This window comes from Tetrao urogallus, assembly GCF_951394365.1.
Source record: "Tetrao urogallus genome assembly, chromosome: 1".
NCBI classification, from domain to species: Eukaryota; Metazoa; Chordata; class Aves; order Galliformes; family Phasianidae; genus Tetrao; species Tetrao urogallus.
This window is the reverse complement of record NC_136813.1, coordinates 25,849,425-25,867,108: the sequence shown is the minus strand read 5'-3', so window position 1 is coordinate 25,867,108 and position 17,684 is coordinate 25,849,425. Positions and strand designations below refer to the sequence as shown.

General features: G+C 42.5%; 1 protein-coding gene across 1 annotated transcript; it reads right to left on the bottom strand.

Moving 5' to 3' along the window:
* Nucleotides 1-648: 648 nt before the first annotated feature.
* Nucleotides 649-17,631, bottom strand: CKAP2 (cytoskeleton associated protein 2; the record flags this gene model as incomplete). The annotated part of the gene is made up of 9 exons (XM_079549094.1): nt 649-880; nt 1,961-2,348; nt 2,974-3,046; nt 3,593-3,760; nt 4,326-4,509; nt 5,475-6,283; nt 7,253-7,328; nt 8,682-8,769; nt 17,571-17,631. The coding sequence occupies 9 exons, from the start codon at nt 17,629-17,631 to the stop codon at nt 649-651; spliced, it is 2,079 nt and encodes a 692-aa protein (XP_079405220.1).
* Between the last annotated feature and the right edge of the window lie 53 nt (nt 17,632-17,684).

The following is a 17,684-nucleotide window of genomic DNA, read 5'->3' as shown; positions in this document are numbered from 1 at the left end:
CAGCTGATTTGTTTAATAAGTCTACCATATTACAAACTAACAGAAACCGACATAAGGTTGGTTAGTGAGATTATTCATGGTCAGCTAACTAAAAGGATTGTACTCAGTTTTGTTGAAATACCCCCTAAAAAAAAACAACAAAAAACCAAACAACAGAAACAAAAACCAGATACTGCAGTTTAAAACTGGTTGCATACCACACTAGCTAGTTTCTGTAGTAGATATTTCCCTATTGGAACTCCTAAGTTACTTTTGATCCTTAAGCAAAGAATTAGAATATACAATTCTGATGAACTCATGGGAATTGTAACAGGAAAGAGTAAATATTAACAATATAATCACTGAGCTGTTACATGAAGTGCGTTAAGCCTAATCTTTAAGTATATAGTATTAATCAGGTTTAACATGAAGACACTGATATCGTTTAGAACCAAACAGTCCCCTTGGATTTACCACAAGAGTTTGAAAACACGGGAAGATACAAGCTTAAAAACAGCATATTAAAACCAGATTTCATCCTAGGCTAACCACACAAGGTTTAGATAGCTCCTCTCCTAAGGCTGCTTAAAAAACACAACAACAAAAGACACCCAAGCTTTCTTAAAAATCCAATTCCTCCGCCCCTCCATGTAGTGTTAATGCTACTTTTCACTCTTCTATTTCAGCGCTTGTTTCTTCCAGTTTGTCATTCTGTTTATGGAGAAGTGCAGTTGCTTTCGATTCCAATTCCTGCAGCTGTTCAGATGAAGAGACAAGAGAATCTTTAGGAGTATCTGAAAGCTTGTACATCTTCTCCCGAATTCGTAGAGAGTACCTCAAAGGGGTTATAATCTTCAGGTCTTTAGCATCAGAATCGTTTCCATCATAGTGCATCTTCACACTTGGGAAAAGAAACAGATTACTTCACACAGGACAGATAAGCTATCTCTCTAGTACCTAGCAGAAGCAGAACTATAATTACTCCTGTTCCACTCTATCTTCCCATAGCTTGAAGAAAACAGTGAACAGGCTTCCCCATCCATACAGTTAAAGTTGGATATCCATCCTTTTTTTCAGGAAAGATTTTAGCGTTGTAAAAATCCTGAAAATTTTCTAAAGGAAGAATCCTCCATCACTCCTTTCATCAGGAAGGAGGTTATCTTTTCACTGTCAGTGACAGCAAACAACTGCTAGGAGCCCAACTCAGCACATTGCAGAGCTGAGCACAACTTTCCCCAGTCTGTTGTCACAAAAGAAACATTGGGGCAAAAGAATAAAAAAAAAAAAAAAAAAAAAAAACCTTCTCTGCTTCATCCCAGAACCCAGGATTACCGGTCCACAATTTTTGTATCAAAATGCAATTACAGGACAGTTGCTTCTTGTTCATACCCTATGTTTTTTTTTTTTTTTTTTTTTTTTTTTTTTTTTTTTTTTTTTTAAACATACAAACACACTCATGTTTTTCACTGAGTGGTGACGCACTGGAACAGGTTGCCCAAGGAGGCTGTGGATGCCCCATCCCTGGAGGCATTCAAGGCCAGGCTGGATGTGGCTCTGGGCAGCCTGGTCTGCTGGTTGCTGACCCCGTGCATAGCAGGGGGTTGAAACTAGATGAGCATTGTGGCCCTTCTCAACCCAGGCCATTCTATGATTCTATGTTTGAAAGGGTAAGCAATTGTAAATACCTGATTTTCCTTGACCTAGCTCACTGTAGAACTGGTATAACTACAGGGGCTCTGAAGCTACAGTTCTTCCTCTGCCACAAAGACATTTTAGTATAGTGAGGCATTTCAAAACAAGTAGTTATTATTAAGGAATTATTTTAAAAAGACTTTTTTGAACAAAGAAAAACAACCCTAAAAGCCTTGAGTATTTTAATTGTATGTTCTCAGATGCAATGCTTCTCTCTTTCAGAGCAGCACAAACATTACTTTTGGCTCAGACACTGCTTCTTTTCAATAGTTACCTTAAATAACCTTACCTTTCCAAATAGGGGTTGGTAGATTCTTTAATCAGCTGTAATCCATCTGTGTCATTATCCTTCTCAGGAGAGTTAACTGTTTGAGCTGTATCTTTTACTCTGTCTTCACTCTGCTCTTTTCTTTCACACTTTTTCTTTTTTGCACGTTCTTTATTTTTGTGCTTTTTATTCTTTTTTGGCAAGATCTCTTCTTCTGGTTTAAAGACTAGGTCTGGTTCTTCTTTTTTGACCACTTCATTGCCAGTCTCTTCCTTCCTGTCATTGTTCTCTGCTTTCTGATCATCAATATCAGGATCCTTGAAGGTCTCGTGAACCTGCTCAACAGATGAATTGAGTTCTTTGCTGATTTCCAGTACCTCATTTAAATGAGTTGCTATCACAACTCCCCCTAAAAATGAAAAATGAAAGAAAGCGTAGCTGTGATTAATTACAGTTACAGAGAAGTTGAAGTTTTTAGGGATCTCTGAAATCTTAGTTTTGCACAAGAAAGAAAAAGTTACAAAACTGAGTCTGGGCCACAACAATTTAAGTTACCAGTCATTTTATCACTTTAAGAAAACTCAGGCTAAGTACATCCTGACAAGTCATTCCCTTCCTTCTCAGGTGCAGCAACTCTGAATAGAGTATTTCAGACAGTTTCTAAGTTCAAATACTTATTGGGCTGTTCTATAGCTACTTTGCTTCAAAACTTGGAGTATTTTCACCCAGCAATATGCATCTTCTATTGAAACAGCTCATATGTGAAAGAGGCAACTGACTTACTAAATGAAAAGAATTGCTACACATTGGATTCTCAGGCTAAAAAAAAGCTGGACAACATCAACTTGAGAGAGTTTAAGTAGTTTGAACACAAAAGCATCTCCTGTGATTTATTATTGAAGTATTTGTTTAAACAAGGTTGTTTTCAAATTAAGTACCAATCAAATTCCCATGAAATAATTTAATATAGGCACAAATATTTTTAAGCAATTTGTGCTGCTTGTCAAGCCAGATATTGAAACACTCAAACTTACCATCCTCAGACTTAACCAAGTTTTCAGTGTTTCTGATAGCATCTATCAGCATGCGCCGCAGTTCATCTCGAGGCTAGAAAAAAGGTTTCAAATTTTGTTTTAGAAAAGCAATTCCAAAATCATATTTGAATCCATCTTATTTAGTATAAGTTACAGGGAAAGCAGTACATAACATACAGTGTGTACTTAATCATTTGGTGCTTTTCAGACAAAGTCAGAAGACAGATGAATCCTGCACTTTCTGTATCCAGCTCACTACAGCCCTATTTGATTACCTCAAACCTTGCTGATATTAAAGCAAAGGAATCAAGTCCATCAGGACTGTAAAACTGAGTTCTGTTTGGGTTTTTACTGATACTAGAAGCTTTACTACTTTATTTCTTCTCTGCAGATCATCATATGGTGCTAGGAGTCTAAACCTTATTTCTCAAAAGCAGAAAGGTATCTACAGCAATTACAAATCAAATCCAAGTTCTTGTGCTCAGACAAGTCAGGTGACCTTTCTGTCATGCAAGTATTAAAATTAGAAGTAGCTGCATTTTTTTTATTTTTTATTTTTTTTAAATACACACCCTGCTTTCATGCCTTTTAGTCTCAAACTTCAAGACAAGTTGCTCACCATTGCTCCTGCCAAAATAGCTTCCTCATAGCCAGCCACAAGCTTTTCAGGAGGGCCCATCTGTTCAAGACGCATCCAGCAGATCCAATATTTTGCAAGCTTTTTAGCCCCAGGAATACTCTCTGTCAGTTCTTCCAACATGGCACGTGCTTTGTTACCTTGATTTCCCTAAAGTTGAAGCAAAAAAAAAAAAAAGTTCAAGTGCAGTGAACATCCTGCAGCACCATATTTCAGCTACTTTTGACCCCAAAAACCAAGAGTTTGTTGTTGTTGCTTTGAAAAGCGCCCCTGAAAGTTGAAGACAGCAAATATTTACAAGACTGAACTATGAATATGAGCTGAAGAATTCTCATTCACCTATTCTTCTCAATGAAAACCAGTTATGCTATTCCTTTTATATAGAAAACTGCATAGCCCATAGATACAGATGTGGAATTACTTCATAAAGACTTCCAGAAATCCAGGCATGTTTCTGCAAATGTGTTTTAGATTAGTTACTTCACAGCTCTTCTACTTTATGAAGTTACCATTATCATCTAATTATACTGTTTAATTGTGCAAGTTAGTAGAGTTGAGCAACAACTAATTTCTTCAGCTGTCAGCAAAATCCTATGATATTGCTTAACTTGAGGAGCAATGAATCCCTTGCATCTGATTCATAGGTCTGGTAAACCACAATACTCCCATGCTGTAAGGCTCTATGAGTAGAATTTGTAGGCAAGAGACTGAGTACCTGCTCAGCTAACTGCAGACATTCTGTAAGAGTCTTGTTGACTTTTTCACTATTTAATTCATAATCTAAGAAACCACCAGTAGAAGAGAGTTCTTCATTCTTAGGCTGTGATCCCAGAAGCACAGATGTAGGCGGCCTCTTCATCACTTTCCCTCTAGATGCCCTCCATTCAGCCAGGCGAACTCTGTATGGAAGAACATTATTAGCTCTAGTTAATCAGATTTCATGATTTATTTTACAGTCAACTGACATTAATTGCAGTAAGTCTTACAAAGACAAACTTTGTGAAGAGTATCCACGTAGTCCTCTCCTTCTAAGCTTGAAAGGAATACAGTTGCCAATTAGATCTGCACCAAAATTTCAGAACCACGTGCATCACTCCACCTACTTTAGGTATCTACCAGGTCAGAAGTCTTTGATCTCTCCCTTTCCAACAGCAGGAAGTGTGTTAGGCTCAAGACCTTGATTTTTAATAGGATTAAAAAAAACACACTTGTGTTCATTAGTCATAGCCACCTCTCTTGTATAATCCCCATCACCCAGTATAGAGCAGAAAACTAGAACAGCACCAAGTGCAGCATAGGATGAACCTATCACACAGCTTCTAAAATTCAAAAATGAAGCTTAAGTGTAATTCAGTCTTCGTATCCATTTCAATTCCTTGGCCATAATACCTGCAATTTTTTTTTTTTTGTCAGTGTGACTTTTTACAAGGAGTACTACCAGTACTAAATAACTTCCCAATCACGAATCTTCATCCCATCATCTAGGATGCATTCACCAAGTTGAGAAGTACTTCATTAAGAAGTACTTCCCTTCAGTCCATAAACATGTCTTTTTTTTTTTTTAAAGCACCAGCATTCCCGTGCAGTTCATTTACAGGAGTAAATGTTACATCCTTAAAACTCTCACATCACTCAGCCTGAAAAAATGAGTGCAAACAGCATTTATATTTGTAAGTGCACAGGCACAAGCCCAAACAGCTTTGCAACTAGTCAGAATCCTGGTTTCTCACTATTAAGCCCAGTTTTAGTCAGTTTCAAACAACCCAGTTCTCCTACAGCAAGAACTAGATCGAGTAAGATAGCCACAGGAAGAACACAAATACCTCACAAGATCAAGCTACAGTACAGTGACTCGTTCAGTTACCTTCTCTCCTCTGCAGATTCTTTCAGAAAAAGAGACTTCTTGATACTGTTAGCTTTATAATCCTGTCCTGTCTTGCCATCAAGTACAACAGAAAATTGCTTTGCTGGAGCTTCTGGTTTTCCATTTTCACACAGGTCATCACATCTCTTCATTCTTAGTGTTTCATGGTCAGAATTCTTAGTAGCAGCCTTCAGTTGCTGAGGTCCCCTCTTCCCAATCACTTTTTGGGCTGTTAATTTTTTTGGCACTACTGCAGATGTTGATGGCTGTTTATTTAGGCTGGACTGGAAGTTAGTAGCAGGTTTGACAGATGGTTTGCTCTGTAACGGTGGGACACAATTAGGTTTTACAGAATTAGGATTATTTGTGACTTTCACAGTCTTCCGAACTACATTGCAGCTGCTTCCAGACAAAGATTTCACTGTTGGTTTGGTGGCAGAAATAAGAAGCTTCTCATCTGACAAAGAACTCTTCTCCCCTTCACTCTTTGGTGCTTTTCGGAAGGAGTTGATCTTGGATTGGATGACTCTGCCACGATACGTACCAAGCACTGGTTTCTTTGGGAGGCTGACATTTGAACTCTGTTTTTCTGCTGGCAGTTGTTTCTCTTTCATGGTTTTTACTTGCAGGGACTTGCTGATTAATACACGCTGAGACTTTATTTCAGTGACTTTATTCACTGAAGAGTGATCTTCAGGATTATAGCTCGTCTCCGATGCCAGTGTGATTGTAGAAGATTTCAAAATATTTTCTTCTGAAGTTCTGCTTGCTTGGTCCCATGAAAGCTCATTGGCATTCTCCTTATCTTCCTGAAACCAGAGGAATTTCCATGAAGATGTTAGATGTGCATTCATGTTGCAGGCTATTTAAGTTCCCTAGAGGCTTTTGCGTATTTAAAGGAATCAAATAACAGTAAATGCCAATTTAAAGGTGATAGTATGTACAGAAGTAGCATACATATACACATCAAGTAGAATATTTGTCAATTATTATTCCAGAACTCCTATTTGGGAATCAAATGATTGTTTAAATTTTGCCTTGGGGAGTAAAAAGGGCTAGACTCCCCCTGCAGAAAGAAAATTATTTTAAAAGCCACTGTCAGCTTTCCAAGTGCCTTCCAAGAAGATTTCTACAGTACAAACTTGCTTTAGGCTGCATGCAGTCAAAAGCAAATTCACAATTTGAATAACATATCACTTAATAGCAGCACAAATTCTCCTTCACCATGCATAGCCCAGTGAATGTAGGTAGTGAGAAAAGTCTTATTTATTAAATAAGGCCATTAGGATGATTCTTTCCATCTGCTACCCAGATAGAAGGAACTTTTGTTATTAACAAGTTATGGATAAAAAAAAATAGACCTTGTTTTATAAGGCATTCTCCCTACTACTCCCTGAAACTCTCATCTTTACATTCTTAGTATAATCCCAGCTCAGAGGTTATAAGAAGTGAGACTAGTTCCTGAGTATTCAGCATTCTCTTCGGATTACATTAAGCCTACCAGCATTACAATAGTCAATTGTTGGTTAGTTTAACACAAAAAACAAACAAGCACACTAGATGATTTCTCTGTTCTGACAGAACTTGATAAGATTTTACATAGCATTCCTGAAGACTGAAGGAAAACCATACATTAACCAATCACTGAATGAAATCTTAACTAGATGTGCCTCTGCACCTGCAAAATTCTCATATTCTAGAAGTTACATTTCAGGTACTGGACTTCAGTGAGCAGAACACGATAGCCACAGAAAGAGTATTGACTATCGAAGACTTACCATTTCTGGCTTTGGAGATGCTGACAGCTTTGTTTTATCTTGTAGTTTATTGCCAGCTGCTTTCCTAGTTCTGCTACTGTATTAAGAAAAATTAAAGATTATCTTAAACAACACAAGAATACACGATTCAGGCAGCAATCTACAAGTTGAACTCACACTGAAGCAATTCTGCTCAGCATGAACTCTGCCTCCAGGAAAGAGAAACGGTTAAGCAAGCACTGGTCATGGCACAGGCTGTAAGACATCTCCCACATCACAGGAAGCTGGCTGAGGCAGGGAAGAAAAGTTAACTGACCACATTCACTTCAGATATCATTCTTATGCTTAAGGATATGTTGCACCTGATACAAAAGGTCAAGTGTCCTATACGCTGCACTTGAGGGAGGAATAGCCAAAGAAGCAGAAAGCAAGGAAAAGTAAAGTAGATCAAACACTACAATAAGGCCACTAGTACAGTTAAAGTAGCCACTTCCTCCAATCCCTCTCTCCCAAAAAACACAGCTTTCTACAACATGAAAGCACGTGCCTTTTCTTGCTACACAGAACAGGTATTTGATGGATTATATTATTCTTGCAATTCATGTGCATTTTATATTCAAAGGTCACTCACTGTTCATCTAGATTTGTACCATCAAGACACTGTTCAACAGCGAACAGAAATAGGGAGCGTGCCACTTCAAGTACACGAAGTGCTAAACCAGGCTTTCCATTTAGATAAGAATAAATTCCGTGCTGAAATTTCCTAATTGCAAAAACATTAAAATGGCAAATCCAAAACAAACTAGGATTATAGCTAGCATCTTCTGAACTCCTTTACAACACTGTTATCTCTAAAGAAGATATTCTTGCTTATTGCCAGGTCCTTCATAGTGAATATCCAAACTTCAGAACAATAGCAGGAAAAGCATTTAAAATGAAGTAAATAACAAGAAGCATTAGTGATCAGTGGTAGGCATCCACAGTAAGTTATGTCTATCTTCTGTCCATCACAGTTTAATTTCTGTTATAATATAGTTGCTCTTAACAGAAAGTATTAAATTGATAACTACAAAACATAATGAGATTACGTCAACTGTACTGTCAACATGTGTAACATAACCTGAGCAAAAAGAAGGGAAAAAAGTATTTGCAAAAGGAGGGCTGTAGAGGCAAACAGTGGCACCCGATATGAGAGTTTTGCAATTAAAGTGCCCTCCCTTGCCTCAGTCTCCAGTGGAATGGGCAACACACTTAAATTACATCTATAAAGCAGTTGCATTTATTTAACACAAACTTTTAATAGTTGCTGTCAATAAAAGGACGTACAAAAACCCACATGGTCACTACTCGTTGCACAGTGCTATCTTTTGACTGTGATTCTCCCAAGAATGGCCATTTACATCTTTCTAACCATCCATTTCCAAAAGGAATAAGCAGAAAATAATAATACCTGATTGATGTCTCATTTTCGTGAATGAGCATGCCAGAAAAGGTCTTTTTTCTTGATAGGTATTCTTCAACTTTTTGTCTTCTCTGTTCTAAGGGGTTTAAAAAGATACATTACATTGTTACACTTTCAGTTAAACTAGCAATGCCATACTTTGCCTCTTAGAAAAGAAATATAAATAGGAAAGCAACAAGACACTGTTGTACAGTCATTATTGATCAGACAATTCTTTAATGCTCACAAAATCTCATTCACTGAAGAAGTCTAGCTGCAAGGGGCAGGTCAATATAATTTTATAGCTATACACAATGGCTGTTTTTCTGCATTGACTACTAAGCTAAAAGAATCCTAAACCAAACCAGTGGGAAGAATGGGAAGATATTAGGCCCTGCTTTGTCTTTTCTCAGTGCTTCTCTGTAGATGCCATTAACATACCTGTTGCTGGCTTAGCAAGTCCACTTTTCACTTGTGATAGCCACTAACAGAAAAAACAAGTGTGAACCCAACCAACCACCCACCTGGAAAATTACTTGCTTCTCTTATGTTGTTGTCACGGAGTTGACCAGATCAATCTATGTCCATGACAGGGGCGACAGGCCTCTGCCCTCCCCCCCCCACCCCAACCCCACAAAAATGGGAAGGAAGGAAGGGAGGAAAAAGAGCAGTGGCAACAATCTATGGAGGAAAACTTATTTTACTATAATATTGGAATACAAGATAACACAATATATACAATATATTACAATACAATTATATACAAATATATACAATATATACAATTTAATTGAAATTGAGATTAATAAATCAGACAAGATGAGAGAGAGTTCCCGGGACCGAGTCAAACCTGAAAAGCTTAGAACGGCTAGGAAAGCACCTCCAGCACCCACTGCAAGGCAGCAAGAGAGCGCCCCCCCACCCGGAAGGGCCAGATCCCGTGACTGCTGTAATGTACAGGGATAGGTACCTGGGATTGGGGCAGTGGCACTTTAATGCCCCATACACTACATGATGTATATATATATATATACATACATACACACATAGAATTACTGACTGCACTCCCCCGGCATCAAGTTTCCTTGTGGTACACATTGGACATCCCCATTCTTCTGCATTACCCACCAAGTGGATCCTGGTCCCTGGGCAAAAACTGTACCACGGAGAGGTTTGCCCTTTCCAGAAGCTGGAAGAACCCAAACTGCCTTTCCTAACATGTTCTTTACATGTACAACGGGGACTTCATCTCCCTCTATGGTATGTAGGGAACTGGATTGGTTAGGACCATCACGATTGATAGATCCTCTGGTATTGACTAACCAGGTGGCTTCTGCCAAATGCTTCTCCCAGTGCTTAAATGTTCCGCCACTCAGTGCTTTTAGCATCGTTTTTAACAATCCATTGTATCGTTCTATTTTACCAGAGGCTGGTGCATGATAGGGAATATGGTAAATCCACTCAATGCCATGATCTTTGGCCCAAGTATTTACAAGAGAATTTTTGAAATGAGTCCCATTATCTGACTCAATCCTTTCTGGGGTGCCATGTCGCCACAGGACTTGTTTCTTGAGACCCAGTATGGTGTTTCGGGCGGTAGCATGGGGTACTGCATATGTTTCGAGCCACCCAGTGGTTGCCTCCACCATAGTAAGCACATAATGCTTACCATTGCGAGATCGTGGCAAGATGATATAATCAACCTGCCATGCCTCCCCATATTTGTACTTTTGCCATCGCCCTTCCTCCCAGAGAGGTTTCATCCTCTTGGCTTGTTTGATGATGGCACATGTTTCACAGTTATGAATAACCTGTGCAATGGCATCCATAGTTAAGTCCACCCCTCGGTCTCTAGCCCATTTGTATGTTGCATCTCTCCCTTGATGACCTGAGGTCTCATGGGCCCATCGAGCTAGAAATAATTCACCCTTGTTCTGCCAGTCCAGGTCTATCTGAGCCACCTCAATTTTGGCAGCTCGGTCTACCTGATGGTTGTTCTGCTGTTCTTCAGTAGCCCAACTCTTGGGCACGAGCATCTACATGGCGCACCTTCACAACCACATTCTTTATTCGGGCAGCAATGTCTGTCCACAGTTCAGCAGCCCAAATAGGTTTACCCCTTCTTTGCCAGTTATTTTGCTCCCACTGCTGTAACCACCCCCATAAGGCATTTGCCACCATCCATGAGTCAGTGTAGAGATAGAGCATTGGCCACCTCTCCCGCTCAGCAACATCTAAGGCCAGTTGGACAGCCTTTACCTCTGCAAATTGGCTTGATTCACCTTTCCCTTCAGTGGCCTCTGCAACTTGTCGTGTGGGGCTCCACACAGCAGATTTCCATCTGCGATGCTTTCCCACAATACGACACGATCCATCTGTGAACAGAGCATATTTCTTTTCATTCTCTGGTAGTTCATTGTATGGTGGGGCCTCTTTAGCACGAGCTACTTCTTCTCCTGGTGGTGTTCCAAACTTTTTACCTTCAGGCCAGTCCATGATGACCTCTAGGATTCCTGGACGGCTGAGGTTCCCCATCCGTGCTCGTTGTGTAATCAGTGCAATCCACTTGCTCCAAGTGGCATCAGTAGCATGATGGGTGGAGGGAACCTTTCCTTTAAACATCCAGTTCAATACTGGCAGTCGAGGTGCCAGAAGGAGCTGTGTGTCAGTACCAACTACTTCAGAAGCAGCCCGAACCCCCTCATATGCAGTTAAGATCTCCTTCTCAGTTGGAGTGTAGCCCTCTTCCGACCCCCTGTAGGCTCGACTCTAGAATACCAGGGGTTGGCCTCGGGTCTCTCCTAAGGCTCTTTGCCACAAACTCCAAGTGGGACCGTTCTCTCCAGCAGCAGTGTAGAGGATGTTCTTTATACCCTGTCCTATCCGTACTGGCCCTAGGGCCACGGCACGGGCTATCTCCTGTTTAAACTGTTCAAAAGCCTGCTGCTGCTCAGGGCCCCATGTAAACTCATTTCTCATTCACATCACATAATAAAGGGGGCTTACAATGAGGCTGTAGTTTGGAACATGCATTCTCCAAAAGCCCACTGCACCCAGAAAAGATTGTGTCTCTTTTGCTAGTGGGTGGAGACATAGCAGTGATTTTGTCGATCACATCTGTCGGGATGTGACGACGGCCATCTTGCCACTTTATACCTAGGAACTGAATTTCCTGGGCCGGTCCTTTCACTTTGCTTTGCTTAATAGCAAAACCAGCACTCAGAAGAATTTGGATTATTCGCTCTCCTTTCGTGAAGACTTCTTCTGCTGTATCGCCCCACACAGTGATGTCATCAATGTACTGCAGGTGCTCAGGAGCCCTGCCCTGTTCCAATACAGTTTGGATCAACCCATGGCAAATGGTCGGGCTGTGTTTCCACCCCTGGGGCAAACGGTTCCAGGTATACTGAACGCCCCTCCATGTGAAAGCAAACTGTGGCTTACATTCTTTGGCCAAAGGAATGGAAAAGAAGGCATTAGCAATGTCAATGGTGGCATACCATTTGGCCACTTTTGACTCCAGTTCATACTGGAGTTCTCACATGTCCGGCACAGCAGCACTCAGTGGGGGTGACTTCATTCAGGCCACGGTAGTCCACCGTCAGCCTCCATTCTCCACTGGCTTTATGCACTGGCCATATGGGACTGTTAAAAGGTGAGTGAGTTTTGCTGATCACTCCCTGATTCTCTAGTTGACGAATCAACTTATGAATGGGGAGCAAAGAATCCCTGTTGGTGCGGTACTGCCGCCTGTGCACTGTTTTTGTAGCAATCGGTACCTGTTGCTCTTTTACTCGCAGCAGCCCCACAACAGACGGATCTTCTGACAGGCCAGGCAAAACAGACAGCTGCTTAATGTTGTCTGTGTCCACAGCAGCTATTCCAAAGGCCCATCGATACCCCTTAGGATCCTTGAAATGCCCCCTTCTGAGATAATCAATACCTAGTACACATGGAGCCCCTGGGCCCGTCACAATACGATGTTTTTGCCAGTCCTTACCAGTGAGGCTTATCTCAGCCTCCAATACAGTCAATTCTTGAGAGCCCCCGGTCACTCCAGAAATATGGATTGATTCTGTCCCTTCGTGACTCAAGGGCATCAGAGTGCACTGTGCACCAGTGTCCACCAGTGCCTTATATTTCTGTGGTTCTGATGTGCCAGGCCATCGAATCCACACAGTCCAATATACTCTATTATCCCTTTCCCCCCCCGACTGAGGGCAGGGCCCCTCTATTCATTACCTGTGGTAACTGGAGCAACTGCACTGGTGGTTGATCTGCTGTTTAATTCTTTCACCTGTGCTCGTAGTACAGGAGTAGGTTGACCGTGCCACTTCCTCATGTCTTCTCCATGGTCACGTAGGTAATACCATAACGTAATTTGCGGTGTATTATCCCTTACTTGAGCCAGAAAGCGTTTGCCTCTAAGAGCTGAGATTTTTGATGGTGCACGTGAGAAGGAAGGTTCATCGTCTTTAGTTAGGTGGGCTCGCAAAAATTTCATCGTCTCCTTCACCTCCTTCACATCCTTCGCTAGACTCGTTTGATTATCCTGATCTTCATCAAGCGTTTCTGATACTGCTACAGGTTTGTCACAGTTAATCAGTTGAGACACTTGCTCCGTCATTTTTGATATAGCAGCCACGGCAGCATGAATTGGGGACAGCAATTGTTCATAGTTTTGGAGCGTAACAATTAATTCATAAACTAAGGGCATTCTCTGTCGTTTGTTGTATCTGTCACACGCTGACATTAGTGTAGAGGCATATTTGTCTGGCGCTGTTGTCACAATTTTCTGCCATATCTCAGGCGTTGTCCTCACTTTTTCAGGGTTGCGGTCTTGGCGTGGATGGTTAGGAACAAAGTTAGGGTCATACAACATTTCCACCACGCCTATTTCCCTCAAATACTGGATACCCTTTTCAACTGTATCCCATTTCTTCATCGCAATCTTCAAGCCATTTTTGAAGGGATACTTTTCCTTCACGGCTATTAACACTCGTTTCCAGAGGGAGGCAGCCTCATCCGAACATCAACTAATTCCTCTATCAATAGCTGGATCTCTGGCAGTGGCACCTAGTTGGCGAGCTTCATTACCATCCAGAGACAAGCTATGGGCCCCACTGTCCCAACAGCGAACCAACCAGGAAACAAGAGTTTCATTCGGGCGCCGTGTAAACTCCTTTCTTGAACCTTGGATTTCAGTCATCTTTAGAGGCCGGCGAGTAGTAATAGAGACTTCCTCTTCATCACTCTCTTCTGCATGTCTCTTAGTTTTCCCTTTTGCCTTTCGCGATGGTGGTGGTTCTGAGGAGGGCCCCTCGCCTGGATCTTCCTCCTCCTCCTCTTCTTCTTCTCTTTTTTGTTCAAGACGCGAAGACACTCGTTTCCATTTCTTGCCCTCCACAGGAGCAACTGGTATTGTTACTGGTGCCTCCTGTGATTGATTAGATTTGACTTGGGGATTTTCCCCTTTGGCTTGAACCTCAGCTTGGAAACTCTCTCTCTCCAGAATGGTATTATATAGGGCACGGTAAGCACAAGCCAAACCCCAAATAAGTTGTACCTCCTTAAGTTTATGTAAGCCGCATTGTCCCTGACTCAAATACTGGCTTAGTTTCTCAGGATCCCACAGGTGTTCAAGAGTGAAATCCCATGACACTGCGGGTCCCCATGCTTCTAAGACCTTTCCTAAACCTCTCCATATTCCCTGCCAGTCATCATTCTCTAGTTTTGGAGGAGACTCTTTATTACGAATGCGTTAGAGTACATTCAGGAGAATTGATGACACGCACACCAACATGAGTATTAATTCAAGATTCGAAAAACGTTTGACAAACTGAGAAGAAAGCCTGGAGACTGGTCTGAACATCGTGTTGTTTGTAAAATCAGCTATTCCATTTGGGATGTAGCTGTTTGTGAAGTTAGCCATTCCTTCTGGGATGTAAATGTCAAAATTCAAATCATACCACATTGCAAGTAGGTAAAACATAGGTGTCTCCATCAGTGCCCTTAGGTAGTTATATATGAATGCAATTCCACAACACGCAAGTGTGAGATGGATTATTGGCCAGTAGGTTGTGAGTAACACCATTGCTTTAAATCCTTTACCCAGCACCCCCAAGATAATGAGTGGGTTCATCACTGGTGTTTGCTAAAAAGGGGTTAATGAATTGAAGCTAACAAGAGGAGGGAAAAAAAAAGGAAAAAAAAAAAAAAAAAAAAAAAGGCACTACCCAGACTAAGTAGTGCTCAAAGTTTACAAATACCCCAGAACACTGGCAGTACGCCTAATCTTTCAAGGTCAGGTTTTCCAGCACAGAAACCTGAACTATTGATAATGCTCCCTAACGAAGCTCTCTAAGAGCAGAGAGAAAAAGAGATTCGTTCTAAAAGCTAAAAAGCAGCGAGCCCCATGTTGGGCGCCAAAAATCTGTCACGGAGTTGACCAGATCAATCTATGTCCATGACAGGGGCAACAGGCCTCTGCCCTCCCCCCCCCACCCCAACCCCACAAAAATGGGAAGGAAGGAAGGGAGGAAAAAGAGCAGTGGCAACAATCTATGGAGGAAAACTTATTTTACTATAATATTGGAATACAAGATAACACAATATATACAATTTAATTGAAACTGAGATTAATAAATCAGACAAGATGAGAGACAGAGAGTTCCCGGGACCGAGTCAAACCTGAAAAGCTTGGAACGGCTAGGAAAGCACCTCCAGCACCCACTGCAAGGCAGCAAGAGAGTGCCCCCCCACCCGGAAGGGCCAGATCCCGTGACTGCTGTAATGTACAGGGATAGGTACCTGGGAGTGGGGCAGTGGCACTTTAATGCCCCATACACTACATGATGTTGTGATGTGGAATACTGAAACCCAAAAACAAAAAAAAAAAAAACAAAAACAAAAAAACCATAGAACCATGACAGTTGTCATCTAGGATTCTGCACAAATGACCAAAAATGGGAGTGATAATAACAGCACAATGTGATTCTGAGGTCTTAAGCCAGTCCTCAGTATCCTAATGCAGAAACTCATGTCAGAACATAATCTTGTTGGTTGGTTAACTACATAGCAGACTGCCAGTCCTTCCTACTATATATTGCTCATCTTTAAATTTTAGAGTCCTTTTTTCCCCACAGGGAACTAGGGAGCTCAGATTACTGGAAGCAGCTGGGAGTCAACAGTCCTGTCCAAAGCAAAAGTCAAGCAGCCACAGGCAGTTGGGACAGTTAAGCCTTGCAGCAGCCACACACTCATTGGCATTAGAGGACACAAAGTTAAAGTGTTAGCCACTGACTCACAGAAACAACAAACCGTTTATGGCATTTAGGTGCAAAGCTGTGAATTCCTTTCTCCAAAAGAGACAGATTCATTCACCAGTGTAAGAAATTCACAGAAATAACAAACATCTCCTTTCCAAAGCAGGCATGAGTCCTCTCCTGAACCTCTTCATGCCTATTCTTTCATCTGTCAAATTTTGTCTTAGCCATCATCCTCGCTTTGCATTTCACAAGCTGCCACTGTGCCTCAAGTCATCACAGAATCGTAGTGGCTGGAAGGGACCTCCAGAGATCATCGTGTCCAACCCCCCTGCCAAAGCAGGTTCCCTACACCAGGTCACACAGGTAGGCATCCAGGCAGGTTTTGAACATCTCCAGAGAAGGAGACTCCACCACCTCCCTGGGCAGCCTGTTCCAGTGCTCCGTCACCCTCACTGTAAAGAAGTTCTTGCGCATGTTTGTGCGGAACTTCCTATGCTGCAGTTTCCAGCCGTTTCCCCTTGTCCTGTCTCCACTCACCACTGAAAACAGTCTGGCCTCGCCATTCTGCCCCCCACACCTTAGATATTTATAGACCTGGATCAGGTCCCCCCTCAGTCTTCTCTTCTCAAGGCTGAACAGACCCAGTTCACTCAGCCTTTCCTCACAGGAGAGATGCTCCAGGCCCTTCACCATCTTTGTGGCCCTCCGCTGGACTCTTTCCAAGAGATCCCTGTCTTTTTTGTACTGGGGAGCCCAGAACTGGACACAGTACTCCAGATGAGGCCTCACCAGGGCAGAGAAGAGGGGGAGGATCACCTCCCTCGACCTGCTGGCCATGCTCTTTTTAATGCATCCCAGGATGCCATTGGCCCTCTTGGCCACAAGGGCACACTGCTGGCTCATGGCCAACCTCTCGTCCACCAGCACACCCAGGTCCCTTTCCGCAGAGCTCCTCTCCAGCAGCTCATCCCCCACCCTGTACCATCATAGAAATGTTTGAGTTGGAAGGGATACTTCCAAGGCTATATAGTACAAGTTCCCAGCAATAAACAAGGACATCTGCAGCTAGATTAGGTTGCTCAGAGCCTGGTCCAGCTCGGCTTCAAATGTCTCTGCAGACAGGCATCCACCACTTCTCTGGGCAACCTGTGCCAGTGCCTAACCCCCTTTATTGTAATCACACACATGCACAACACCCTCTTCCTTATATCCAACCCAAATCTCTCCTTTACTTTGAAACCATTTCCCCTTGCCCTGTCACAGGAGGCCTGCTAAAGAGTCTGTCCCCTTCAGATACTGACAGGCCTCTCTCAGCTCTTTTCTCTAGGCTGAAGTCCCACCACCTTGCTCCCTCGACATGCAGGCACTGCTACCTTACTGAAGCTGAGGAAGTAGAAATCGCTTGAATGTTGCCTTTGAGCCCTGAACATTAATCCTCTATTAGGATCACGTACTTAATTGAACACCCTAAAATCAACACAAAGAAAAACAGAAACGCACAAAGCGCAACGAACTCCTGACGGGCAGCGCGACCCCTGTGCTTCTCCCTGAGTTCCCCCCTCACCCAACGCTGAGGGCACGCAGCGCGGCAGGAAACCCGGCCCAGCTCAGCCCCCGGCAGCAGCCTTACCTCGGTACTCCGGCTCGGACCGGCGGCTGGTGGGGAGCTGCGGAGGGAGCCGCGCCGCCATGGCAGGACGGGCTGGGAGCGGCTGCGCCGTTTGAAATCCCCGCCGGGCTCCGC